Here is a 27815-nt window from a genome sequence, read left to right as displayed (position 1 = left end):
TTTCTAGGGAATAGGTATTAAATGTAACATCTCAGGAGACTTATTTTGGTCTTCGGCCACCACAGGGCATTTCCTTCCAACCTAATTCAAGCTAAAATGATCTTCAGAGATAAGAATTTAAACAGGTTCGGCCGGGCGCAGTGGCTCATGCCTGTAATCCCAGCACTTTGGGAGGCCGAGGCGGGTGGATCACGAGGTCAGGAGATCGAGACCATCCTGGCTAACATGGTGAAACCCTGTCTCTACTAAAAATACAAAAAATTAGCCGGATGTGGTCGTGGGCGCCTGTAGTCCCAGCTACTCAGGAGGCCGAGGCAGGAGAATGGCGTGAACCCGGGAGGTGGAGCTTGCAGTGAGCCGAGATGGCGCCACTGCACTCCAGCCTGGGTGACAGAGTGAGAGTCTGTCTCAAAAAAAAAAAAAAAAAATTAAAACAGGTTCTCTAGGAGTACTTTTTGAGATGGAGTCTCGCTCTGTCACCCAGGCTGGAGTGCAATGGCGTGATCTCGGCTCACTGCAACCTCCACCTCCCAGGTTCAAATGAATCTCGTGCCTCAGCCTCCTGAGTAGCTGGGATTACAGGCACCAACCACCATGCCTGGCTAATTTTTGTATTTTTAGTAGAGACGGAGTTTCACTATGTTGGCCAGGCTGTTCTCAAACTTCTGACCTCAAGTGGTCTACCCACCTCGGCCTCCCAAAGCGCTGGGATTACAGACGTGAGCCATTGCACCTGGCCCCTCTAGGAGTACTTTTAATTCTGCGGTTGGAGCAATAAGAGAGAAGGAGAAACTCCAAAACTGTCCTAATTGATTCTGAGTCTCCCCTCTCTAGAAACTGGCCTGGACTAGGAATAGACCGCCCTGCCACAAGCATCCACCCTACATGTTTCTGGTTTACATTGCCCTCTTAGGGCCTCTGAGACTCTCCTCAGGGTCAGTGTTTTCATAGCAGAGTGCTGTCTAGCCTGTTCACATGTCCGTCCTGCATTCTGAAGCCCCACTCTCTGAGCCAGGGGAGATCAGGGACATTGTTGAGCAGGGCCAGTGCAGGGAGTGCACAGTCCTGGAGCAGGTAAAGACCTGGAGCAGCAAGTGAAAGACCCAGAGCAGAGGATGACGTGGAGTGACAGCAAGAGGTTAGAGGGAAGTCTCAATCTCACTTGGCATCGTCTAGCAGAAAGACCAATGAATTAATTTTAGGTTAGTTCCTGTGGGTCCTGGGGCCTGCAGGCAGTGTGGGGTAACAATACTAATGATGAGAGTGATGAGTGTCTCCCGTGGCCGTGTCCTCTCTGAATCTCTGAGCATTTTATCTTTCATCTCTGTGGGAGTTGCGGCTTAATAATAATAATTAGAGTACCCTGAGCATCGGTGCTTTGTAAAACACAGTATTAAGCCCTGTTTGTGCCTCCTTGGATTGTAGTCTGTACGAACTGGCAGACGTTTGGGAGGTGGAGCCCTCTGACAGAGGGGAAGAACATGACAGAATGCAAAGGTCAGGGATATTCTGAGTCACCTAATTGATACCTAACATTCTTTTGGCTCTTGGTAGGTCAGAGTGGCCTTTCCTTCATGCCTGCCAAAGCACAAAGATTGGTGGCCTCACCCAAGTCTCACAGACCCAAGAGTCTAGTCTGGGGATCCCAGGCTCTAGCTTATACATGGTGCCTTCCTGGTTTTGGGGAATGCTTGTTCCTCTGTGGCCATGAGTTATGCTTTAATGAGTTGGCTTTCTTTCCTATGGTACCAGCAGACTGAGCCCTGCTGAAAATAGGTGATGCACGCTGGGTTTTTCCCGTGTGATCAAGAAGCCCGGTGGGCAGAACAGAAGAAGCTGCAGAAGTCATAGCTCCATTCTCCTGAAGACATGGGTGTCTGGAAAGTAGCCAGTGCCTCAGAATGGTCCTAAGTACCTTCAGCACCTTCTTCCCAAACACACTCTGTCTATAACATGTCACTTCTGTCTTCCTCTAACAGGTGACCTTGGAGAAGGTGCTGGGAATTACAGTGTCTGGAGGCAGAGGACTTGCCTGTGACCCCCGATCAGGTTTAGTTGCCTACCCAGCAGGGTAAGTAAGTGCCTTGGAAGAGATCTTGATGCATGGGAATTTATAGCCACGCTAGAGCAGTTGGGGTGGGCAGGGGTTTTCTGGTATCTTCTGGAAGATAGATACAGGTTAATGTTTTGTTGTCATTTTTGTAAAGAGACGCAGGACCAGGTAAAGGTTCTTTGTCAGGTGCTGTCATTGTTGCCATCCTGTCCTGCTTTTCGGTTATCTACCCCACCTCCCACACACAGATTTACACTTTATGTTACACACAGTTCCCAGCACCATCTTCAATAACTATTTTCTAGTCATTTAAAAAACAGCTTTATTGAGATGTAATTCACATACCATATAACTCACTATTTAAAATACCCAATTCAGTAGTTTTTTAGTATATTCACAGAGTTGTGCACCCATCACCACAATCAAATTTAGGACATTTGCATGATCTTGTTCCCTTTTTTTTTTTTTTTTTTTTTTTTTGAGACAGGTTCTGGCTCTGTCGCCTAGGCTGGAGTGCAGTGGTTCGATGTCAGCTCACTGCACCTCCGCCCCCGATACTCAAGCAATCCTCCCACCTCAGCCTCCCGAGTAGCTGGGACTACAGGCGCACTGCCCCATGCCCGGCTAATTTTTTGTAGAGATGGGGTTTTACCACATTGCCCAGGCTGGTCTTGAACTCCTGAGCTCAAGCCATCTACCTGCCTCAGCCACCCAAAGTGCTGGGATTACAGGCGTGATGGTGCCTGGCCCCATTCTTATCAGTCACTTTTCATTCCCACCCCATGTTACCAGACCTTCATCCCTAGGCAACCACTGTCTCCATTAATTTGCCTATTCTGGATATTTCATATAAACGGAATCAGATAACACTGTATTTGGCCTTTTGTAACTGGCTTCTTTTTGTTGCCCAGCCTGGAGTGCAGTGGTATGATCATGGCTGACTGCAGCCTCAGCCTCCTGCCTTAGCCTCCTGAGTAGCTGGAGCTATGGGTGTGTGCCACCATGCCCAGCTAATTTTTCCATTTTTTGTAGAGACAGGGTCTAACTCTATTGCATAGGTTAGTTTCAAACTCCTGGGCTCAAGCAATCCTCCCGCTTCAGCTTCCCAAAGTGCTGGGATTACATGCGTGAGCTACCACGCCTGGCCAGCATAATGTTTTCAGGGTTAATCTATGTCACAGCTTGTATCGCTACCTTATTCCTTTTTGTGGTTGAATAATATTCCACTGGATGGATGTAGCACATTTTATCTATTCTTCAGTTGATGGACATTTGGGTTGTTTCTACTTCTTAGCTGTTATGAATAATGCTGTTATGAATATTCATCTGTTCTAGTCACTTTGGGAGAGATCAGTGTCATAGAAGAGAAGTAGGGGAGTGGGGCCACTATTCTTTCTCTTGCTGCCTTTTCACTCCTCTGCTCCTACAAGTGGGAAACCTCCAACCATGGTTTCTTCAGGCTTCTGGAGAAAGCTTGGAACCCCTCCTGCTTCTGGCTCCCTCTGTTCCATGCTGATAGGCACAGGAATGTGAAAATGAGAAGGGCTACTGCTGTACCTTTCTTACTCTGCCATTAACTTGGTAATGCCTAGTTCATTCCCCAATGTAATTTTCATAGCAACTTTTATAGTTTTTATACTAGATACATGATTTGCTTAATTTTATCACCTCATCAAAAAAGCTTCCTTTATCAGGCTGGGCCCGGTGGCTCACGCCTGTAATCCCAGTACCTTGGGAGGCCAAGGTGGGCAGATCACTTGAGGTCAGGAGTTGGAGACCAGCCTGGCCAACATGTTGAAACCCTGTCTCTACTAAAAACACAAAAAAATTTGCCGGGCGTGATGGCGGGCGCTGGTAGTCCCAGCTGCTTGGGAGGCTGAAGCATGAGAATCACTTGAACCCAGGAGGTGGAGGTTGCAGTGAGCCCAGATTGCGCCACTGCACTCCAGCCTGGGCGACAGAGAGAGTCTGTCTTAAAAAAAAACAAGCCACCACCAAAAAAAGCTACCTTTATCAATCAAGTACAGTCATGTGTCACTTAATGATGGGGATATGTTCTGAGAAATGTGTCATTTGGCAATTTCGTTGTTGAGTGAACAGTACAGAGTGTACTTACACGAACCCTAGATGGTATAGCCTACTACATACCTAGGCTACATGATGTAGCTGGTTGCGCCTGGGCTACAAACCTGCACAGCAGGTTACTGTACTGAATACTGTACGTAATCCTAAGACAATGGTATTTGTATATTTAAACATAGAAAAAGTACGGTAAAAATATCATATATTTTAAAAAGGCACACCTGTATAAGGCACTTACCATGAATGGAGTTTCCAGGACTGGAAGTTGTTCTGGGTGAGTCAGTGAGTGAGTGTGAGTGCCCAGAACATTACTGTACACTTTACAAACACTGTACACTTGGCCACACTAAATTTATTTTAAAAACATATATTCAATAATAGATTAACCTAACTTACTATGACTTTCTTACGTTTTATAAACTTTTTTTTTTAACTTTTTGACTCTTGTAGTAACACTTAGCTTAAAACACAAACACAGTACAGCTATACAAAAATATTTTTCTTTTATCTTTTTTCCAAGATGGAGTCTCCCTCTGTCACCCAGGCTGGAATGCAGTGGCACGATCTTAGCTCACTGCAACCTCTGCCTCCTGGGTTCAAGTGATTCTCCTGCCTCAGCCTCCTGAGTAGCTGGGATTACAGGCTCCTGCCACCACGCCTGGCTAATTTTTGTATTTTTAGTAGAGATGGGGTTTCGCCATGTTGGCCAGGCTGGTCTTGAACTAATGACCTCAAGTGATCTGCCCGCCTTGGCCTCCCAAAGTGCTGGCATTACAGGCATGAGCTACCGTGCCTGACCGAAAAGTATTTTCTTTTTATCTTCTATAAGCTTTAAATTTTATTTTTAACTTTTTAAACTGTTTTGTTAAAAACAAAGACAAAAACACACACATTAGCCTAGCGCATAGAACTACATAGGGTCAGGATCATCAAGATGTCACTAAGTGACAGGAATATTTTAGCTCCATTATAATCTTACGGGACTACTGTCATACATGCCCTTCACTGTTGACCAAAATGTTATTATGTGACGTATGACTGTACTTATTCTATGCCAGGTACTTTTTAAGCACTTTATATGAATTATTTAATATTCTGAGCAACGCTCTGAGGTGGGTACTATTATCACCCTCCTATTTTAGAGGAGGAAATTGAGATTCAAAGAGGTCAAGCAGGCAGAGTGCAGTGGCTCACGCCTATAATCCTAGCGCTTTGGGAGGGCAAGGTGGGCGGATCACCTGAGGTCAGGAGTTCAAGACCAGCCTGGTGAAATCTTGTCTCTACCAAAATACAAAAATTAGCTTGGCATGATGGCAGGTGCTGGTAGTCCCAGTTACTCGGGAGGCTTGAGACGGGAGAATCGCTTGAACCCAGGAGACGGTGGTTGCAGTGAGCCGAGATCGCGCCACTGCACTCCAGCCTGAGCGGCTGAGCGAGACTCCATCTCAAAAAAAAAAAAGAGGTTAAGCAGGCGGGGTGCAGTGGCTTTGGGAAGCCAAGGTGGGAGGATTGCTTGAGACCAAGAATTTGAAACCAGCCTGGGCAACATAGTGAGAACCCTGTCTCTACCAAAAAGTAAAAATAAAAAAAATTAGCTGGGTATAGTGGCATGTGCCTGTAGTCCCAGCAACTGGGGAGGATGAGGCGGGAGGATTGCTTGAGCCCAGGAGGTTAAGGCTGCAGTAAACTATGATCGTGCCATTGTACTCCAGCTTGGGTGACACAGTGAAACCCTGCCTCTTAAAAAATCGAAAAGGTTTAAGGAGTTTGCTTGAGGTAACATAGCTAGTGTGTGTATTGGGGTTCTAACCCAAGTAGTATGACTGTAGAGCTCTGATTGTTAAAATGGCACAGAGCGGGGGAAGACCACACTGTTTTTTTTTGAGACAGAGTTTCACTCTTGTTGCCCAGGCTGGAGTGCAATGGCATGATCTCGGCTCACCGCAACCTCCACCTCCTGGGTTCAAGCAGTTCTCCCGCCTCAGCCTCCCGAGTAGCTGGGATTACAGGCATGTGCTATCAGGCCCAGCTAATTTTGTATTTTTAGTAGAGACAGGGTTTCTCCATGTTGGTCAGGCTGGTCTCGAACTCCCGACCTCAGGTGATCTGCCCACATTGGCCTCCCAAAGTGCTGGGATTACAGGTGTGAGCCACTGTGCCCGGCCACTTTCTGCTTATTTTTAACAAATGGCTTTTCCTGTAAGCTGCCTACCTGCCCTTTGAATGAGAAGAGCCCCATTTATGGGCAGCTTAGTCTGTGCAAGGGAGACTTCTGCCCCTGGGTTTGGGGTCAGTGTCTCTCCCAAGTGGTCCTCTGGTGTTTAATGGCTGCAGTAGGGGTGCTGTGGGAGCCACACGGGCTCTGCCTGGCAGAGGCTGGGCTGGGCTCCATTTTCCCTTAGAGAAGCAAGTTGATGGAAAGACCTCTCTACTGGGTAAGTTTGTGCAGCCTGCCTCAGGGGAATTCCACTTGTTCTTGCCTCTGCCTGGGAAAGCCAGGTTCCCTCTTGTTGGAGGTGGGGCTGGGGCTGGATGTAGCATAGGCAGAAAAGGCCTTGGGGTGCTGCTTGGTGCATGCTGAGCCCTGTGTCCCTGCCCTGGGGAGTGTGGAGTCCTGCCCGCTTTCTTCCTCACACACCCCTGGACTCCAGGCCTGGCCTTTAAGGGCGTGTGCTTATGCATGTTTATGAGCAGGTCTCAGCCCAGTGCATGTGCCCGGGAGGCATGATCCTTCCAGGTGGTGTACAGGCTTCCCTGATGGAACCTCTAGTAGGTTTCCTGAGTGTGTGTGCTTGGCTTAGACCACCCCTGGGCAGTGCCCCTAATCTGTCGCTGACTTTTTGATTTCTTAGAACTTCAAGTTGTGTGTGCAAATGGCCTCTTTCTGGGTGTTTGAGTTTTGCTGTGTTCTAGAACTCCCTGATGTGCTGCTGTGATGTTGGGGGCCACCAGATTCTGTGTGAGCACAAGCAGGTTCTTCACCTCCCTCCTCATCTCCCTGGTTTTCTTATCTGATCATCCTTACACTGCCCCCAGCCCCCACGCTCTTGTTCCTCCTGTGCCTGTTGCTCTGGGAGCCAGCTCAGGTATCCTAGAAACAAGGAGAGAAACAAAACTCAGAAAATTCTCTGAGGCCCAGAGGCGAATATCAAACCAAAACAAAGTTTTCTGAAAGGAAATGGAACAGCACAGGAAAGGAGGGTGGGCAGTGTGTCAGGCAGAGGTGAGTAGGAGCTCCAGGCTGAGCATGGAGCCTGTCCTAGTGGCTCCTACATGCCTTGGCCGTTGTTTCCCCACGGGAAGCCCCCCTACTAGAGGATGCCAGACAGCCCCTTTGAGAGACTTAGTTGAGTTGAACACCCTTGAGTTGGGCCTTTTCCTCAGCCGGCTGGTGGAAGGTTGATGGGCCTTCGAGCCCAGCTCAGCCTTTGGGCCCCTGTGCCCAGTCCTGAGAATGGGTTTCTCCTGGCTCCCATGCCAGAGTGGCCTGGGTGAGTGCCCTGTGCACAGCTGCTCCTCTCCCGCTGGGGTGGGAAGTGTCTCAGCGAGGTGACGGGGTGTGTCCGGCAGCTAAGAAGAGATCTCTTGGTTGATTTAAGTGGGGAGGAGAAGAGGGAACCGCCTGCTCTCCTGAGGAGGCCCTCCATTTCCTCAGCCCATGTTAAAATTGATGCTGAGATCCTCAGCTTTGAAGCATTGCACTGGGTGTGACAGAATTCTCCTCCTGAGCTGTGTTCTCGTGACACCTGAGCTGAAGGAACACAGAGCTACCTTCTTACTCACTGTATTGCATTCGCCAGGGACAGTAGAGAGACCAGGTGGACCTGAGAGAAGAAAAGGCTGGGACTTGGTGCCCAGGGTCACGCAGTGTGTTAGCAGACAGGCCTGTGACCTCAGTGTTTTGCTCTTTCCACCTGTACACTGCCCTTGAGCTTCAAGGAGTCCTAAATGCCTGAGGTACGGGAGAACCATGGACCTCTCCCCAGGGCCCTCGTTCACACTCTGCTACCCAGGAGGTTCCTTGGCAGCCATGGCTTTGAGATCTTGCAGCTAGTGACTTGAAGATATATTCAATCGTTTACAAATAATTAGTGAGGGCCTATCGTCTAGGCCCTGGGAACTTAACAGTAAGTAAAGCAGACCAAAAATACCATCCTCACAGAACTGGCAGTCTGGTGTGTGAAGATGGATCCCCACTCTCAGTGTAAGTTATAAGCATGATTACAAATTGATGTGTGCTTTGGAAACAGTATAAGCAGTAGCAGTGACGGAGGTAGGGTTGTAATGATAAATAGGGCTGGAGGGTGACATTTGAGCGAGGCTAGAAACTCCTTTGGTATGCTTCTGTGAGTCATTCTCAGATTTTACCTGGTCTGAAAGAAAACAATTCAAAGGCCCAGGGTCCCTGGTTGACCTTGTGTGTCCTGTTCCCTGTGTCTGTGCTGCCCCATGCATAGCTCATCCCATCCGGGGGATGGAGAGTGGTAGGAGGTGGATCCTATGGGAATCCTGGGCTCTTTGTGGTGGCAGCAGGCCTGGACTTGTGTAGGGAAGGGGGATGTTGAAGGCTTGGCCCTTCCTGGGCAGTGGGCCCAGCACCTGGCGCCGGTACTCCACAGCGTGACTCCCCCAGGCTGAGGCCTTATGTCCTCCCGTGAGAGTGAGCAGCCGCCCTGCACCCTCGGGTGCTGAGTTGCAGGACTCAGCTGGTTGGGCCAACCCAGCCCTTGGCATGTGGTGGGTCCCAGCCAGCACTGCAGCAAGGGCTCACCCTGCTGGGCAGGGTCAGGGGATGTGGAGAGAAAGATTGGTACAAACCGTGCCCCGCACTCCTCTCCCCGGCTGACCTAGGAGCTTGCTCACAGTTCACCAAGAAGGCTGAGAGGGCTCCTTGGTGCTTTTGAGAACAGGTCAGGAGGGCCTCAACAAGTCAAGCACACAGGGAGCCCTGGCCATGCTGCTCTCACTTCAGCATCTGCATTACCGTCCCTGCATGTGGAGCTGTGACCGTGGTTGCATGCTCTCTTTCTCTTGTTGGATGGCTTCCAAATATCAATAATTAGAAATAAAAATAGTTGCTTAAGGGATGACCTCTGTGTGTTTCCTTTTCTTGCTTAGCTCTTCCATGGCACACCTGAGAATTTCTTAGGCTATACTGGGGGCAGGGGGATGTTACAGGAGGGAGAGATTGCCTCATTGCCTCTAGCCAGTCATCCTTCTATCTACATAGTGTTCCTCCACACACACACACACGCACACCATTCACCCTTCTTCCACCATGCAGCTGAACATAGGAGAAGGAGGAAACAGAGGATATTGTGTCCCAGGAAGACTGAGTTCGTATGCAGTGACTTGGAAAGTGTTTTAAGCAGTCTGATGCACTACCCTTTAAAGGCTGAAATGCTGCTTTGGGGTGAGAATTAAGGGAAAACTCATAAACTTGCAAATAGAGCCCAGTTTTTCTGGATTTGGAATATGGTTGGCTGGATTATGCATCAAGTCAATTCAATTAGATCAACTCTCAGCTGAAGCCCTTTACCGTGGTTCCAGTGTAACTAATCAGAAAGCTAGGGAACCTGTCCCCATTGAGACTAGAGCCTTTGCTGGAGAGAGGAGCCTGTAGAGGGCCTCAGGTCAGCATAGATTGCAAGAAGGTTCAGAAAACGTTGTTTGACCACTGAGAACTTTCTGGGCTCTGAATTCATGATGGTGGCAGGCCTGGGGCTATTACTTTTCATATACAGCATGAAGTATTAAAACCTAAATATCTAAATCTGGCTGGGCACAGTGGCTCATGCCTGTAATCCCAACACTTTGGGAGGCCAAGGTGGGTGGATCACCTGAGGTCAGGAGTTTGAGACCAGCCTTACCAATATAGTGGAATCACGTCTCTACTAAAAATATAAAAAAATTAGCCAGGCTTGGTGATGGGTGCCTGTAATCCCAGCTACTGGGGAGGCTGAGACAGGAGAATTGGTTGAACCTGTGAGGTGGAGGTTGCAGTGAGCCGAGATCACGCCACCACACTCCAGCCTGGGTGACAGAGTGAGACTCCATCTCAAAAAAAAAGGAAAACAAAATCTAAATCTGTGGACTTTGAACTCTTATGATTTTTTCTTTCTTTCTTTCTTTCTTTTTTTGTAGACCGAGTCTCTCTCTGTCACCCAGGCTGGAGTGCAGTGGCGTGATTTTGGCTCGCTGCAAGCTCCGCCTCCTGGGTTCATGCCATTCTCCTGCCTCAGCCTCCTCAGTAGCTGGGACTACAGGTGCCCACCACCATGCCTGGCTAATTTTTGTATTTTTAATAGAGACGGGGTTTCACCATGTTAGCCAGGATGGTCTCAATCTCCTGACCTCGTGATCTGCCTGCCTCAGCCTCCCAAAGTGCTGGGATTACAGGCGTGAGCCACCATGCCCGGCTTTGTTATAATTTTCATTTGCCTGCTCAAGAGTGATGGGGTGCAGAGTTTCCAAAGCCATCTTGCTTTTGTCATACTTTTTTTTTTTTTTTGAGACAGAGTCTAGTTCTTGTCACCCAGGCTGGAGTGCAATGGCATGATCTCAACTCATTGCAACCTTCACCTCCTGGGTTCAAGCAATTCTCCTGCCTCAGCCTCCCAAGTAGCTGGGATTACAGGTGCCCACCACCACACCTGACTTATTTTTGTATTTTTAGTAGAGATGGAGTTTTACCATGTTGGCCAGCCTGATCTCGAACTCCTGACCTCAGGTGATCTGCCTGTCTCTGCCTCCCGAACTGCTGGGATTATAGGCATGAGCCACTGTGCCCGGCCTGTCATACTTTTTAAAACCCTCCTGACTGTGACATTCTAGAAGGGGAAGCAGGAGACTAGAAGGTGGTATAAAAAGAGAAAGGAGTTCAAGACCAGCCTGGGCAACATGGCAAAACCCCATCTCTACAAAAAATACAAAAATTAACTGGGTATGGTGGCATGTGCCTGTAATCCCACTACTTGGGAGGCTGAGGTGGGAGGATTGCTTGAGCCCAGGAGGTCGAGACTTTAGGGAGCTGTGATGGTGCCATGGTGCCACTGCAGTCCAGCCTGGGTGACAGAGCGAGACCCTGCCTCAAAAAAAAAAAAAAAAAAGAAGGAAGGGCTGAGCAGGGTGGCATGAGCCTCTAATCCCAGCAACTTGGGAGGATGAGGCAGGAGGATTACTTGAGCCCAGGAGTTCAAGACCAGTTTGGGCAACATAGTGAGACTTTGTCTCAAAAAAACAGAGAAAGGAAACAGGAGCAAGGAAAGAGTAGGAAATGGAGAAAGAAGGGGGAAAAAAACAGGAAGAGTTGAGGGGTTAGAGGAGAAAATGATATGACTCAGGAATTCCATAGCTGTTGGTCAGCCTGGCAGTTCTGGGCATATCTAGTCACATCGGAGGTCCCAGTCTCCCCAAATTTGCATATTGAAGTGGTTTATTGAGCCCGAGATGCTTAGCCCTCACTAGCAACTTGCACCTACCTCCCTTCAAGTTTCCAGCCAGTAGTGGCATTCAGATATGGGGGCTGCAGTGGGGTCCCACTAGGGAAAATTAGGTCTGGGGGAAGTAGCTGTCTCGTCTTTCTCTCCTCCCTGCCTTTCCTATTCGCAGTCTCCAGGCTTGCTCTTGTCTGCTAGTTCCAGTGCTAATGAAGAGTTGAGGCAGAAGGGGCAACGGGCCAGGGCCTGCTGACAGCCAGGAAGCCTAAAGAGAAGCTGCCTGGCTATTGGCCTTTGGCTTCTTGCCCCTGATTCCTACTACCCAGCTTCTGTCTCCAGAGCTGCTTCTGGAAAGGCAGGACCTGATTCCATCCAGCAGCCTTGGCTGCCTGGCGGGAGAGGTTGCCCCCGTCTTCTCTGCGAGGCAGGCAGAGTCCCTGATTCTGCTTCTGGCAGTCGGGGGGCTCTTCTCAGGTTTCTTGGGGCCAGAGATTCTCAGAGTGGGGCTTGGGACCTCTGTGGCACTGTAAGGCTTTCCCAGGCCTTCTCAGGCTATCTCTATCCCCCTACCCCATCTTACTGAGCCTCTCTGCTGTGTGGCCCCTGCCTCGCCTCCCAGTTCCTTCCTCATTCAACACATGGAGGGTGTGGGGGGCCAGCTCTTGCCAAGTACACACATGGGTGCACACGTGAGAGGCCTTACATCTTAAGGCACACATGCTTGATACACGTGTGGCCCCAAGCCTGTGAACGGGCTGTGCACCTGAGGCCTGCTTTGCCCAAATCACATTTCTTCTTCCCTCCTACACCCTTTCCTGGGGTAGATGGCCTGTGTCCCTGCTGCCCTTTGTGGGTATGGCCAGAGATAGAGCTGGTATTTAGGGGCCTGGCTGGGGGGACAGGCTTCCAGGGAACCCTTTCACCCTCATGGGGCTACAGAGATAGTTCCTCTTGGGTGGGGAAAAGGAGCAAGAACAGGTTGCCAGCAGAAAGCAGTGGAGGCTGGGCATGGTGGCTTATGCCTGTAATCCCAGCACTTTGGGAGGCAGATCACTTGAGCTCAAGAGTTTGGGAGCAGCCTGGGCAACGTGGCAAGATCCTGTGTCTACAAAAAAATAAAAATAAAATAAAATAAAATACAAAGATTAGCTTGCATGGTGGCACATGCCTGTGGTTCCAGCTACTAGGGAGGCTAAGGTGGGAGGATTGCTTGAGCTTGCAAGTTGAGGCTGCACTGAGCCATGTTTGTACCACTGCACTCTGGCTAGGGTGACAGAGTAAGACCCTGTCTCAAAAAAAAAAAAAAAAAGAAAGAAAAGGAAAAAAACAGCAGAGCCCTTCTGAGCTCTTTCTACCCAGCTCCCTCTACCGAGTGACTGGAAGTCATGGGTGGGCAGGAGGGCTCCTGGGGGATCTGTGGTTTGCTGCTGAGCCTGTTGTCTGCTCATCTCCTCAGGTGTGTGGTTGTGTTGTTCAATCCCCGGAAACACAAACAGCACCACATCCTCAACAGTTCCAGGTAAATGGGCTGGGGGTCCTCAGGATACCTCTTCCTTCTGGGAGCTATGAGAAGGGCACTGTCTAGAGTCTCTATGGCTCTGGGGGCTGGGACCTGGTTGGGCCCTAAGGCCAGATGGGGAAGTGCCACATGTGCCATTGGTGTCTGCTGGTCTCACCTTTTGAGAGGCTGGGAGGGGGCTAGGCTTAGGCCAGGCTGCCAGTGCCCCTCTGAGCCTCCCCATCTCTTGCAGGAAAACCATCACTGCCCTTGCCTTCTCCCCTGATGGCAAGTATTTGGTCACTGGAGAGGTGAGTGAGGAAGAGGGCTGGCAGTACTGTAAAGAGGGCAGGTGTCCTGGCCTCTGCAGAGAGCTGCAGTCCTAGGCCTACTGTCACTTTGGCTTCTGAAACAGACACCAAATCCTGGTTTTTGCTATACTTTAAAATAGTGGTTCTCAAGCTTTAGTGTACATCAGAATCACCTGGAGGGCTTTTGAAAGCACAAATCGCTAGGCTGGTCCTCAGAGTTTCTGATTCTGTAGGTCTGGGATGGGGGTCTGAAATGTGCATTTGTAACAAGTTCCCAGAGAGTGCTGCTGCTGCTGGTGAAGGAAGTGTGCTTTGGAAACCACTGCCTTAACTATTCCTTACCCCCGGGGGCCCCCTGCTGGGCTCAGGAGGAACGCTTCTGTCCCGGCGGCATAGTCTTACTAGGGGCAGAAATAGACCTGAGTGGCAGTGGCTCTCAATGCCGGCTGCCCATCAGAACCATTCAGGGAGCTTTGAACAACCCGAAGTACAGACGGCCACCCAGAGATGCTGACTAAAATCCGAGGTCACTTTCTCCCTGATAATCACTGTTGCCCTCAGATCTTTATCATATTTCCTCTGTACTCTGCCTTGACTTTTGGTTGGGGAAGTGATGGTATCCAGTAGCTGAAGAGGCGAGGGCCCCACTCTGGAAGACGAAGTGGGGCTGTATTCCTGTGGAGAACTCAAGAACTCACTTCCAGTTCTTGCCTCCCTGCAGAGTGGGCACATGCCTGCCGTGCGGGTTTGGGACGTGGCAGAGCGCAGCCAGGTGGCCGAGCTGCAGGAGCACAAGTATGGTGTGGCTTGTGTGGCCTTCTCTCCTAGCGCCAAGTACATTGTCTCTGTGGGCTATCAGCATGACATGATCGTCAATGTGTGGGCCTGGAAGGTGAGTGGCTGGGTAGGGTGGCCTGACAGCCTCACAGGGGTCAAGTGTCAGCTGGGGAGGCAAGAGACTGCTGACCTGCCCTGCTCTATTCCACCCCACTGAACCATTCTCATTCTAGAAAGTTATTTGAGGCAGAAAAGAGCAACTGTGTGGCCAAGCATGTTGGTTGAAGGGGCTAGCTTTATGCCTTCAAGGACTTCTGCAGGAAACGAATCTTTTCAGCTCCTCTAGAAAGGGATTATTTCCCCACCCCTCTTTTTCTGGCCAGTAAATTCTGGAAAGAAACACTTTTTCAAGTACAAATTCTAATTCTCCTCCATTCTCTGAGTCACTGCCTTCTTAGCTCCAAGAGACAGAGCCTTGATTCTTCCTTTGGCATCCCCTCCAGAAAAACACTGTGGTGGCCTCCAACAAGGTGTCCAGTCGGGTGACAGCAGTGTCCTTCTCTGAGGATTGCAGCTACTTTGTCACTGCAGGCAACCGGCACATCAAATTCTGGTATCTTGATGACAGCAAGACCTCAAAGGTGAGGTGCTGAAGCTGGGAGTAGCCACCAAGGCCCCTGCCAGGGCCTGCCCAGTCCACCCCAGGAGACTCAGCCCCACTTGGGCCTCTCTCTGCATTCCCAGCAGTCATGCAGAAGTTTTGGATGAGCCAGATGCTGTCTGGGCTGAGGAGGAGGCCCAAAGAGCAAGGGGGTGCTGGGGGCTTCCCCTGTCCTCTCCTAGGGCCTAGTTTCCAGGGGCAGGCTCGGGGTGGATGGGGGTATAACAGTGGTGCGCCTCCACAGGTGAATGCCACTGTGCCCTTGCTGGGCCGCTCAGGGCTGCTGGGAGAGCTACGGAACAACCTGTTCACTGATGTGGCCTGTGGCAGAGGAAAGAAGGCGGACAGTACCTTCTGCATTACGTCCTCAGGGCTGCTGTGCGAGTTCAGTGATCGAAGGCTTTTGGACAAGTGGGTGGAGCTGAGGGTAAGTACCTCCGTCCCCAGGGGTAGGGTCTGCTCATGTCTCAGCTCAGGGGAGAACTAGTGCCCAGGGCTTCAGACTAGGGGCTGGGCCCCTGTGCATACGGGAGATCCCAGGAGAACGAAGCTTGGGGGAGCTAGAGCTTGGCCCATTTCCAGCCCTTGGTGATCTGTATAACTGCCTCCTCTCTGCTCTTTCTGTCTCTTTCCCCTGCTTTCCTCTTCCGCTCAGAACATAGACAGCTTCACAGTAAGTGGTGCCTGCACCTTCCTCTCTTTCTCATGCTGTTTCTTTCTCTTCACTGGGCTTTTCCTACTGGATCCTCTGGTGCCTAGAAGAATCCTCGATTCCTAATCCCTGGCTGGATAGGGCTGAGGGGCTCAGAACAGAGCAGCTGGGCGGCTTTTCCCTTGCCCCTGCCTTGGCCGGTCCCTCCTCTTGGCAGGTGGCTGTTGATGGGCGGGGAGGAGAGAAGACTGAGCGGGCAGGTGGCCTTGCTGAGCTGAGCCACTCTGCCCACAGACCACAGTGGCCCACTGCATCTCTGTGAGCCAAGACTACATCTTCTGTGGCTGTGCTGATGGCACCGTGCGCCTTTTCAACCCCTCCAACCTGCACTTCCTTAGCACCTTGCCCCGACCCCATGCTCTGGGGACAGACATTGCTAGCGTCACTGAGGCCAGGTGAGCTACGTGGGCCCCCCTTCCTCCATTTGTAGCCTTACCCCTGCCCAGTCTTTCTTGTCAGTGCCTCAGGGAGCAGGTGAAGAGTGTATTGATGCCCCAAAGATTACTGGGAACACCTCTTTAGACAGAAGAATTTGGGTTTATTGGTACTTGTTGCAACCAAGGAGACCCCACCCCATGGAGAACTGTGGAGAGTCTCAGTAAGTGGGTGTTAACGAGGGACATACGGGATTTGGGTTTGCGTTGGGTGATTTTAGGAATATTCGTTCAAGGGACTGAAGTATTCTGGTTGGATGCTGTCAGGAACTAGGGGCAGTTCTACAGTGGAACATCTTGTTAATTTATCTAAGAGGTGAAGGAAAGGTGTGGGGCTAAAGCTGTATTTGGTCAAGAGGCCGCCAGCAGTCATGTAGATGGGAAAGGCGGTGTTCGGTCATCGTCATGGTTTGTTGTGGTTTGTATGGTGATCTTGTTTTTATCTGTGCACAGAGTAGTCTTGTTTTTGTTTTGCCCCATCACAGCCATAGAATTACCTTGTCTAACGTTGATGTTCTGTGAAACCGTGTTCATCCGAACACCAGGGCCCAGCTGCTAGTGCTGGGTCAGGTTCCTGCTGATGGCTAGTAGGGGCTCCTTTCTTCTCTCAAGCAACGACTTCCAAACCTGCAGGTCCAGGGAGGGCTCCTCACACACTGCTCCTTCCATTGTGGATTGGCTTCTCTTTTCATTCCCTTCAGTCTGACCAGTGTGCCCTGTCCTCTCCCTACAGTCGCCTCTTCTCTGGAGTGGCCAATGCCAGGTATCCAGACACCATTGCCTTGACCTTTGATCCTACTAATCAGTGGCTGTCTTGTGTGTACAACGATCATAGCATTTATGTTTGGGATGTGAGGGACCCCAAGAAAGTGGGCAAGGTGTACTCGGCTCTGTATCATTCTTCCTGCGTCTGGAGTGTGGAGGTATGTGGGCCGGCTGGCTGGCTGGAGACTGGCCAGGTTGGCTGGGATACCATTTTGAGGACAGAAAGTAGGGATCCCCAAGTATAATCTTAGATTCCTGCTTCCTCCCTGTTTCTCCAGTGACTTCCCTGGGATAGATCCTGGGGACTGAGTTTGAATGTTACAGGCTTCCCCAGTGTGCCCCATCCTTAGTTTTGCCTCAGTCATCTTGACAAGTTATTGAACTTGACCAAGTCTCAGTTTCCTCACCTGTAAAATGGTGTACTTGATTCACCTAATTGTCCTAAGAATAAAATGAAATAATGTAAGTGGGAGACATAGAAGAGTGCCTGATATATAGTGGGTGCTTCCCCTTGGTCATGTTGAAGAGTATGTACCAGTTATGTACGGCCTGTGACAGGCACTGGACTAAGTCCTGGCCACCATTCTCTTTCGTCCCATTCCCTTCCATCTCCTTGGGTAGGCAGAGGACTGCTCCCGAATGGAGGTCTGATTGTGTTCCCTCGGCCCCTTCAGGTCTACCCCGAGGTGAAGGACAGTAACCAGGCCTGCCTGCCCCCCAGTTCCTTTATTACCTGCTCCTCAGACAACACCATCCGCCTGTGGAACACAGAGAGCTCCGGGGTGCATGGCTCCACCCTCCACCGAAACATCCTCAGCAGTGTGAGCCCTGAGGCTGTGGGGCCCCGCGTCACCCTCAGTGCCCCCATCCCCAGAGCTATTGCACCTTGTTACTGGGAACTGGGTCTCTAGGCCTTGGCCTTCCAGCCTTCATTTGGCTGTGCTCTGTGGTCCAAGGGTTTGTTTTGCTCAGCTTTCTTGCCCCTTGCAGCTGTACTGGTCAGGCCTGCCTCACCCACCTTTTCTAACCTGTTCCACTAGGATCTCATTAAAATCATCTATGTGGATGGGAACACCCAGGCCCTGCTGGACACAGAGCTGCCTGGAGGAGACAAAGCTGATGCATCCCTGATGGATCCCCGCGTGGGCATCCGCTCGGTGTGTGTCAGCCCCAATGGACAGCATCTAGCATCAGGGGACCGTATGGGCACACTTAGGTAATGCCTGGCCCTGGGTGAGTACTGACTGCCTCTCGTGGTGCAGAGTTGGGTATTTAGAACCTTAGGGAGGGTTTGGCTCAAAAAGGTTAGGCAACAAGATACTTATTTACAAGAGAAAGATAATAACTTTACAATGAGTAAACCTAGCAGGAATCATCTTCACCAAGTGATCAAGGTTAACATCCTCATATCAACATCACGAAGCCCATAATAGGATGTACTAAGAAGGATGTGACATTGTTTCTGTGGTATTCTTACCAAAAATGCGTAAACTCAATATAGGCGTGAGAAAACATCCGACAAACTCAAATTGAGGTGCAGAGTAACTGATCAATACTCTTCAAAAGCATCAAGATCATGAAAAGTAAGGAAAGACTAGAGGACTGTTACAGACCACGGAAGTCTAAGGAGAAGTAACTAAATGCGATTTGGACTCTGGATAGGATCTGGAGTCAAGAAAAAGGACATAGTGGGAAAACTGGTGAAATCTGATTGAGGTCTCTAATAGTATTGTACCAACATAAATTTCCTAGTTTTGATAATTGCACTGTCGTTATGTAAGATGTTCACATTAGGGAAAGCTGGGTAAGGGAAATATGGAAGCTCTTTGTTCTTTCAGCAACTTTTCTCTAAGCCTAAAATTTCAAAAAAAGGAAAAAGGTAGGAGGAGAAAATGTAGCAGAGGAGGGGGCGTGAGTCCTTCCTGCTGCCTGGCCATGGCCTCTTCCTACCTCTCCTCATCTTTACAGGGTGCACGAACTTCAGTCCCTGAGTGAGATGCTGAAGGTGGAGGCCCATGACTCTGAGATTCTGTGCCTGGAGTATTCTAAGCCAGACACAGGTCAGGAGAATGCCCGGAATGGCACAGGGCTCCTCCAGTCCTGCCGGTGCCACTTAAATCTGTCCTGGCTCTTGGATGTGGGGTTGGTAATCTTTGGATCACTGGTGTCTTTGCTGGTTTAGAGGAAGACAGCTCTGTCCTTGCTCCGTGGTTCACATGGCTTGGGGATATGGGGCTCAGTTCCCTTGGGGCTCTTTGCCAGGCCCAGATAAGGGCTGTTCAGGGCACTCATGGGCTGATGGAGTTCTTTCATCCCCAGGTCTGAAACTGCTAGCATCGGCGAGCCGGGACCGGCTGATCCACGTGCTGGATGCCGGACGGGAGTACAGCCTACAGCAGACGCTGGACGAACACTCATCCTCCATCACTGCTGTCAAGTTTGCAGGTGCAGGCAGGGTGAATGAGACACATCCCGCCACTCTCACTCCTGCTGCCATCTGCCTCCCACCTCCATGAGAAAAGGGTCTGCCAGTCGTGGGGGAGTGTTGGACAGCAGCTGGGAGGCCTGGAGCTGGTTGGGAAGATAGGCGGAACAGAGACTCTCAGTGCTGGGACTTGAGCCAACCAGGTTGGACTGAGGATAGGGAGACAGGAAAACCTGGGTTTCCAGGTTTAATTTAGTTGGTTTTCCCTGGCATGTAGAGTAGCTTGGTGGGGGATCTCATGGAGGGAAGGTGGGAGGCAAGCTGCTCCCATGTGGTGAGAACAGTGGGAACAGCTGGGCCTCCCTCCTTCATAGCCAGTGATGGGCAAGTCCGCATGATCAGCTGTGGAGCAGACAAGAGCATCTACTTCCGCACTGCGCAGAAGGTGAGGGCACTGGGCTTTCCTGAGAGGGGTGGGGCAGGGTGGGGTCTGCCATTCCCTGCCTAAAGTTACAAGAGGTGGAGGGAGGCGCAAGTAGGGCTCTTGGGGCCTGGTGAGGAATTTGGGTGTGGGCCTGCCCACATGCTCCACCCCTGCAGTCTGGAGATGGAGTGCAGTTCACACGGACACACCACGTGGTGCGGAAGACGACCCTCTATGACATGGATGTGGAGCCCAGCTGGAAGTACACGGCCATCGGCTGCCAGGACCGAAACATTCGGTGGGCGTCCCCTCCTCAGACCCTGCCCACATTCCTTCATCACCCTACGGGGTCAGCTCTGTGCAGCGAAGTTCCCACATCTGTCGTTCTGTACAGGACTTTGTACCCCCTTGAGCTTACAGTACTTTGCTTCACCCAAGAAGTGGTAGCCTGTTTGCTGCTGGGGGTAGCTCCCAGAGAGCCTAGACTGGGAGCGAAAGCTGGCATTTCCATCCCCCAGGCATTTCCACCTTCACCGCCTCCTCATGAGAAAGAGACTGTGTTTCTTACAGGGTATTTAACATCAGCAGTGGAAAGCAGAAGAAGCTGTTTAAAGGGTCACAGGGTGAGGACGGCACACTCATTAAGGTAAGGACCCAGGAGGGGGCACCGGACAGGGACTCGGGGACAGAGTGGTGCTGGGTGGGAGGGACTGGTACTTCCCGTGTCCTCCAGCTGCACGCCCTACTACTCCTCAGGTGCAGACAGACCCCTCAGGGATCTACATTGCCACCAGCTGTTCTGACAAGAATCTCTCCATTTTTGACTTCTCCTCAGGCGAGTGCGTGGCCACCATGTTTGGCCACTCAGGTGAGTGTAGCCTGAATCCCTGAGTAGAAGCTGATACCTGCGTAAACCTGAGTGAGTTCCACCCCTGGAACTTCACTCTTCTATTAGTTTCTTGGGACCCGCAGAGCTCCCTACCCCTACCCTGCGGCCAACCCCCGTGTCCACTGTTGGGATGGAGAGGACTTGGTTGGGAATTTAAGGTGGTTTATAGACCGTATTCTTTGTTCTTCACAGAGATTGTCACTGGCATGAAATTTAGTAATGATTGCAAACATCTCATCTCTGTGTCTGGGGACAGGTGAGCAGAAGCCAGCTTCCCTGAAAGGCAGATTCTTACTCTGCCACAGCACCCTGCCCTCCCCTCTCTCCATTTCAGTGATGTCTCTGGGAAGTGGGGTTAACAGGGATATCTCTTGGCAGTGCCTGACCTGAAGTGGAGGGTGGCTGTGGTCTCCTTGCCAACCATGGATAAGGGGAATGAATGGCGCTAGCCATTCTACCTGCCCCTCCTTCAGCCAACTGTGTGGCTTTACCCCAGCTGCATATTTGTGTGGCGCCTGAGCTCTGAGATGACCATCAGCATGAGGCAGCGTCTGGCCGAGCTGCGCCAGCGTCAGCGGGGCGGCAAGCAGCAAGGACCATCCTCTCCCCAAAGGGCTTCTGGACCCAACCGGTGAGAACAGAATGTGGGCAAGTGATGGATGGGTGTGCAGATGGCTTGCTGGGACCTCACTGCACTTCCTCCATGCTCTGGGCCTGCCATTCAGCAACTCTGTCTCCCAAGACCTTACCTCTCACACAAGGATCCATGATGCCAGCCTCTTCCCCCTGTTGAGTCTCCTCTCTCCCCATTGAGTCTCGTCTTCCCCTCATTGAGTCTCCCCTTCCTTCTTCCCCCATTGAGCCTCCTCTCCCCCTGTGAAGTCTCCTCCCCCCATGCCCTTCCTTGTCTCGGACTCAGGCACCAGGCGCCATCGATGCTGTCTCCTGGACCGGCTCTCTCATCAGACAGTGACAAGGAGGGAGAAGATGAGGGGACTGAAGAAGAACTTCCAGCACTGCCCGTCCTTGCCAAGAGTACCAAGAAAGCACTGGGTCTGTGGCAGTTGGGTGTGGGGGCAGACAGGCCCTAGTTGGTATAATGGCTAGATGTGGTTTTTCTGGGACTGTGGGGTGAGAGCAGTGTGAGCTGAGGAAACTGAGGCATCATTGTGGCCACACAGGGTATGGGCTGATGGGGCCAGGGCTCCAAGGGTGGGGGTGGGGGGCAGGAGACACTCCCTCTCACTGCCTGTTTCTGTCTAGCCTCGGTCCCCAGCCCAGCCTTGCCCCGAAGCCTGTCCCACTGGGAGATGAGTCGGGTGAGTCGCCATTGTTAAAATGTTCTTCCAAGGTTAGAGGAGGCAAAGGGAGCTGTGAGAACAGGGCTCTCTGGGCCTGGTAGGGTACTGGGGCATGGGGTCTGCCCACATGCTGCACTCCTGTGTCCAAGGAAGGCCTTGTCGGGGAATTTGAAGCAGCTGGGCCGGTCCTGGGTGTGGGGTGAAGAAAGCCCAGGTATTTCCTTCCTGTGGACCAGATGAGGTGGATGGAGCACAGGGTTAGTCAGCAGTGGGGAGGTGCGGCACTTGTTCAGCTGCCTGGTGCCTGGAAGTAAATATCATCAGAGAAGAGCTCAAGGTGGAGAGGACAAAGGGCCTCTAAGCCAGATAGTTAGAACTAAAGTGCAGGAAATCAAGGATCCAAAGAGCGGAGATCTGGAGAAACAGTAGTTCTAAAGACCCCGGTTAGAAGGTAAGTGGAGAACTACCAGAATAGTTAGAGGGAAAAGGCCGTGAGGGGACCCATAACTGAGCGACTGCTTTGGGGTGGCCAGAGGGGGATCAAGGTGTTCAGAGCAAGTTCCCGAGCACCAGTACCTTCCGTTGTCAGCAACAGTTTCACAGAGTGATGATGCTGTGGTGTCTCTGGAGCACCCTGCCTGGGCCAGGGGTCTCAGGCCTGGGCTATAGGTTCGTCCTAGGTGCTGTGAAGGGACTTTGGGGCCCCCAGCTGTTGGAACAATTGGGGTAGAGAGGCAAAAGGAGTGGTTGGGGTAGACAGGCAGAAGTGGCCTTTGCCCTGGGCTGGGTTTCTTGGGGGACTCTTAGTAGTAAGTGGTTGCTGCTGGGGCTGTCCTCAGAGCAGGAGACTTTTAGAGACCCCCAGCTCTGAGGCATCCATGATACCAGGTGAAGGCTGAGACTAGAGGTTCCTGTGCCAGAGGATGTGGAATGCAGCTAAGAGCATGAACTTGAGCCAGACTAACCTGCAGGCCACTTACTGTCTGTGGGACGCAGACTGGTTGCTTAAGCCCCCTGTGCTTCAGCCTCCTCATCTGTAAAACAAGGATTATACTAGTGCCTATTTCAAAAGGTTGCTGTGAGGATGAAGTAAGCTAGTATGTGTAGTGTGCCAGGCACATAGTAAGGGATATGTGGATATTTGTTGATCTTACTGTGTGGTTGTTGTTGTTACTCCTCCCCCACCCCCTACCTCCCACCAGGCACAGGAGTCTGTGGGGTTCCTGGACCCAGCTCCTGCAGCCAACCCAGGACCCAGAAGAAGGGGGCGCTGGGTTCAGCCAGGTGTGGAGCTGAGTGTTAGATCCATGCTGGATCTGCGGCAGCTGGAAACGCTGGCCCCAAGCCCGCAGGGCCCTAGCCAGGACTCACTGGCCATCATCCCATCTGGTCCCAGGAAGCATGGGCAGCAGGCCCTTGAGACTTCACTCACTAGCCAGGTGAGCCCACTTTCTCCCAGCTCTCTAGAGAGTTCCAAGGGGCCTTAGGCAGCCTTTGCCACCAGCTGGGACCTGAGCACTGGTCCAGCTGTGCTTGCTCTGCCTCTGTGGCACATGGGTAACCTGAACTGCAAAGCCAGGATGGGGCTGGCTGGGCTGTATGGTTTGGTCATCAGGGTAGGCAGGGGAGGGTTGGGGTAGAGAGGCAAAAGTGGCCTTTTCTCTGGGCTGGGTTTCTTGGAGGACTCTTGGTATTAAGTGGTAGCTGGAGGTTGGCAGCCCAGAGTCCTAATATAGTTCATCCAGAAGCTCACATCAGCAACTGGAGCCCAGCCTGGCTTCTCGGTGTCTGTCCTTCAGCTTCCCTTTGAATTAGTGCACACCACATCCTTACTCACCTCCACCTCTTCTCCAAGAGGAGGGTTGGCCCCCAGGATACTCAGGGCTCACCCCCCAGCTACCACTGCCTCATCCGTCACCTCTGCTCTGTTAACATCCCTTTGTGTGTTCCCAGAATGAAAAGCCCCCTCGGCCTCAGGCTTCCCAACCTTGTTCCTATCCCCATATTATCCGATTATTGTCACAAGAGGAAGGGGTCTTTGCCCAAGATCTGGAACCTGCACCCGTTGAAGATGGTATTGTCTACCCGGAGCCGAGTGACAGCCCCACCATGGATACCAGGCAAGGATCCTGCCCTAGCCAGACCCCGTGCCCCCCTCTTCCCCTCCCTATGAGTGTTCTTTAGTCGAGGGAGGGTTGGCCCCCAGGATACTCAGGGCTTTCCCTCCAGCTCACCACTGCCTCATCCCTCACCCTGATCACAGGCAGGAGTCCAGTGGGGCTACTGCCCACCCCTGCTCACTGCCTTTTCTTCTCCCTGCTGGAATCCTGGCAGTGAGTTCCAGGTGCAGGCTCCAGCCCGGGGAACTCTGGGAAGAGTGTACCCAGGCAGCAGGAGCTCAGAAAAGCACAGCCCTGACAGTGCCTGCTCTGTGGATTACAGCAGCAGCTGCCTTTCCAGCCCCGAGCACCCCACTGAAGGTGAGGCTGTAGCCTGGAGGGAGGGGCCATGGGGGGTGGGGCCTGGAGGTGGGTGGGGAGGCTCTGGCAACAGATGGGTACAGTGCGATGCCTGTCTCCCCTCCCCACACCCAGACTCTGAGAGCACGGAGCCCCTCAGTGTGGATGGCATCTCCTCAGACCTTGAAGAGCCAGCTGAGGGCGAGGAAGAAGAGGAGGAAGAGGAGGGAGGCACGGGCCCCTATGGGCTACAGGAGGGCAGCCCCCGGACTCCAGACCAGGAGCAGTTTCTAAAACAGCACTTTGAGACTCTGGCCAATGGAGCTGCTCCAGGTGTGGTCAGAGGGCCAGCATTTAGTGCCTGCAATTTGCCCTTCTCCCCTCCTTGCCTACCTGAGAGGAGGGTCCCAGGGTATAGGCTGTGGCTGGGGGTCTCAGGGAGGCAAAATCTGGGGCAAGGGCTTGGTTTCTGTCCCAATTCATGATTTCTCTGACCCTGGTAGGGGCCCCAGTGCAGGTGCCAGACAGGTCAGAGTCTCGGAGTATCTCTTCACGATTCCTGTTGCAAGTACAGACCCGCCCACTCAGGTACAGAGACCCCCTACCCCCAGCAGCAGCTCCGGCTCTCCTGGCCTCCCAGGGCTGCTGCCCTCTCCTCTCCAGTGTTCTGTCTCTCCATGCCCGGGGTGTTTTGCACTCCTGGTTTTGGGCTAACTGGCCTTTTCCCAGCCCTATCTGGCTTTGTGCTTGTCCTTCTCTCCTAGTGCCCTGGTGCTATGAGTTTCTCGCCATTTTGGCAGGGAGGAGCATTGAGCCTTCTCTGGGCCTTCTTCCACATTTCCTCCCTGTAGGGAACCATCCCCGCCCTCCTCAAGCCTGGCACTGATGTCGAGACCAGCCCAGGTGCTACAGGCATCTGGTGAGCAGCTGAGAGGCAATGGTGCCAATCCCCCTGGAGCACCCCCGGAGGTGGAACCGTCCTCTGGCAACCCTAGCCCCCAGCAGGCAGCCTCTGTGCTGTTGTCACGATGCCGTCTCAACCCTGACAGCAGCTGGGCTCCCAAGAGAGTGGCCACAGCCAGCCCCTTATCTGGACTCCAGAAGGCCCAGTCTGTGCACAGTCTGGTGCCACAGGGTAGGGAGCCTGCTGGGTTCAGTGCCAGGGTGCAGGGTGTATGGAACACATGTACATGCTGGAAGAGGGAGGGCCTGGTGTGGCCCTGATGTGCCGCTGTGCTGGCAACTGGGTGTCCCTTAATGGGCACGTGGAGGGGAACGGCAGCTCTTCGGGATTGGGTATTGGCACCTGGGATGCCTTCCTCGACACCTGACCTGTGTATACATCTGTCTCCTTTGCAGAAAGAGATGAGGCCGGTCTGCAGGCCCCTTCACCAGGCCCACTGCTCTCTCGGGAGATCGAAGCTCAGGATGGTCTGGGCTCCCTGCCCCCAGCTGATGGCCGTCCATCTCGGCCTCACTCCTATCAGAACCCCACCACCAGTTCCATGGCCAAGATATCCCGCAGTATCTCTGTTGGGGAGAACCTGGGCCTGGTGGCTGAACCTCAAGCTCATGCCCCCATCCGAGTCTCACCACTCAGCAAGCTGGCCCTGCCCAGCCGGGTTCACCTGGTCCTGGACATCCCCAAACCACTGCCTGACCGTCCTACCCTGGCTGCATTCTGTCCTGTCACCAAAGGCCGGGCCCCTGGCGAGGCAGAAAAGCCTGGCTTCCCAGTGGGCCTAGGAAAGGCTTACAGTACAACAGAGAGATGGGCCTGTTTGGGGGAGGACACCACTCCCAAGCCTAGGACAGAGTGCCAGGCTCATCCTGGGCCCAGCAGCCCCTGTGCCCAGCAACTGCCAGTCAGCAGCCTCCTCCAAGGCCCTGAAAACTTGCAGCCCCCACCCCCTGAGAAGACTCCCAACCCCATGGAATGCACCAAGCCAGGGGCAGCCCTGAGCCAGGACTCAGGTGTGCACAGCTCCCCAGCTCTCATCTCCTGCCCCATCCTTACTCTCCCCTCTCTGTTGGCCGCTCTCTGGCTCCATCCCATTTCTGTGGGTGCAGCTTCTGGTGTTTCTCGTCCTGTCTGCTCCTGTCTCAGGTCCGTAAGTCACACCCCTGATGGTGAGACCCTCCTGCTAACCTTCATGATTTCCTTGTGACTCACTTGCCCATTCAGTGGCTTCTGAACTTGGGGTTGGCCCTCTCCTCTGGACCTTGTTTATGTGGTGTTGGGGAGGCCGTTGGAAGAGAAGCCAAGAGGAAGGGACTGAGGGCAAGTGGGGGGTGCAATGCTGAGGGCTAGGTCTCTCCCGCTCTGAGTGTCTTGGGTGCGGAGGCCTGAAAGGGCTGCATGGTGGGCCTCACTGAGCTGTATCTGTCTCTTTCAGAGCCAGCGGTGAGCCTGGAGCAGTGTGAGCAGCTGGTGGCAGAGCTCCGCGGCAGCGTGTGCCAGGCCGTGCGGCTCTACCACTCGGTGGGTGTTAGGTGCCCCCTGGCAGGAGGGTGAGCACGTCAGTAGTGCTGGGTGTTTCGGATAGCCACGTCCAGAACAGTATGCTAAGGCTCTTGTGCTGACAGGATGGAACACTCAAGAACATCTTGGGCAGCATAGGTTGAGGGGGTTAGAGGCCAGGCTAGCCTCTTGTACCGGGCACCTGCAGTCATTTCTGGTTAAGAGCTGGAGACTTCCCTCAGGCGGTGAGGCCTGAAGAGACCACGCCTCCTAGTTGGCCCAGGACAATCCCAGTTTATGTCATTGTCCCAGTGTAATTATTATTGTCATCCTTTTTCATATCCACGAATTATTTGGCCCCCTTAGACACAGGGGACAGTCCAAGAAGGCCCAAACTTTGAAAGAGAAAGCAGATTCTGCCAGAGTTGTCATAAGGAATTGCTTATAAGATGTAGACGGTTCTGCAATCCAGTGGGTTCCTCCTTGGGGGTCACCCCCAGAGTCTGCCTGCATCCCATGTCCCCTAGCCATACATGCTGATCTTGGCAGGTAGAGTCCCCAGCTAGTCCCTTCTGAGGCAGGCTGGACCCAGGTGGGGCCCCTCCCTTTTATATGTCTGTTGACAGGCTCCTCCACCTCACTTCTGGGGGTCCTGTTACAGGTGGCTGGCTGCAAGATGCCGTCAGCAGACCAAAGTCGGATCGCCCAGCTCCTCAGAGACACCTTCTCTTCAGTGCGACAGGAGCTGGAAGCTGTGGCTGGGGCAGTGCTGTCCAGCCCAGGCAGCAGCTCTGGAGCTGTGGGAGCCGAGCAGACACAGGCCCTACTGGAGCAATACTCAGAACTGTTGCTTCGAGCCGTGGAACGGCGCATGGAACGCAAACTCTGAGTTCTGGAAGCCTGTCCCAAGTGAATGAATGCCCCAGCGATTCCAAACTGCAGCCCCTCTGCCACTCACCAAAACCTGTGGGGCTGCTTGGAGTGGAAAGCAGGGAGCGGTGTTCAGAGGCAAAGCAGCCTTCCCAGCTGCTCCTCATGGGGGGCCTGTATTTATTAATTTATTTCCCTGACTGTTGCCTCACTTCCTTGGAACTCCTGCCTCCACAGCCCCTCGAGTGGCAGGT

General features: G+C 52.4%; 1 protein-coding gene across 3 annotated transcripts in view; it reads left to right on the top strand.

Moving 5' to 3' along the window:
- Positions 1-27761, top strand: part of MAPKBP1 (mitogen-activated protein kinase binding protein 1) — a 51166-nt gene extending 23405 nt beyond the window's left edge. Inside the window, exons 3-32 of one of the 3 annotated variants that reach the window (XM_058427471.1) lie at positions 1980-2071; positions 13031-13093; positions 13326-13383; positions 14105-14275; positions 14664-14801; positions 15066-15248; positions 15477-15494; positions 15768-15928; positions 16701-16890; positions 17407-17553; positions 17773-17948; positions 18701-18792; positions 19052-19177; positions 19532-19602; positions 19758-19879; positions 20152-20227; positions 20338-20449; positions 20663-20726; positions 20967-21101; positions 21390-21523; positions 21734-21789; positions 22974-23210; positions 23725-23891; positions 24106-24251; positions 24366-24563; positions 24734-24818; positions 25082-25149; positions 25590-26204; positions 26627-26712; positions 27353-27761. In XM_058427471.1, the coding sequence (XP_058283454.1) occupies positions 1980-2071; positions 13031-13093; positions 13326-13383; positions 14105-14275; positions 14664-14801; positions 15066-15248; positions 15477-15494; positions 15768-15928; positions 16701-16890; positions 17407-17553; positions 17773-17948; positions 18701-18792; positions 19052-19177; positions 19532-19602; positions 19758-19879; positions 20152-20227; positions 20338-20449; positions 20663-20726; positions 20967-21101; positions 21390-21523; positions 21734-21789; positions 22974-23210; positions 23725-23891; positions 24106-24251; positions 24366-24563; positions 24734-24818; positions 25082-25149; positions 25590-26204; positions 26627-26712; positions 27353-27580 (4215 nt within the window). In that variant the 3' untranslated portion in view covers positions 27581-27761. Of the gene's footprint in view, positions 1-1979; positions 2072-13030; positions 13094-13325; positions 13384-14104; positions 14276-14663; positions 14802-15065; positions 15249-15476; positions 15495-15767; positions 15929-16700; positions 16891-17406; positions 17554-17772; positions 17949-18700; positions 18793-19051; positions 19178-19531; positions 19603-19757; positions 19880-20151; positions 20228-20337; positions 20450-20662; positions 20727-20966; positions 21102-21389; positions 21524-21733; positions 21790-22973; positions 23211-23724; positions 23892-24105; positions 24252-24365; positions 24564-24733; positions 24819-25081; positions 25366-25589; positions 26205-26626; positions 26713-27352 lie in introns of all 3 variants that reach the window. The other 2 variants (XM_032175313.2, XM_032175314.2) reach the window with 2 other exon arrangements.
- The last annotated feature ends 54 nt before the right edge of the window (positions 27762-27815 follow it).

The sequence above is a fragment of the Hylobates moloch genome, unplaced genomic scaffold, assembly GCF_009828535.3.
Source record: "Hylobates moloch isolate HMO894 unplaced genomic scaffold, HMol_V3 SCAFFOLD_14, whole genome shotgun sequence".
NCBI lineage: Eukaryota > Metazoa > Chordata > Mammalia > Primates > Hylobatidae > Hylobates > Hylobates moloch.
The sequence above is the reverse complement of the archived record's forward strand: the minus strand, read 5'-3'. Positions and strand labels throughout refer to the sequence as shown.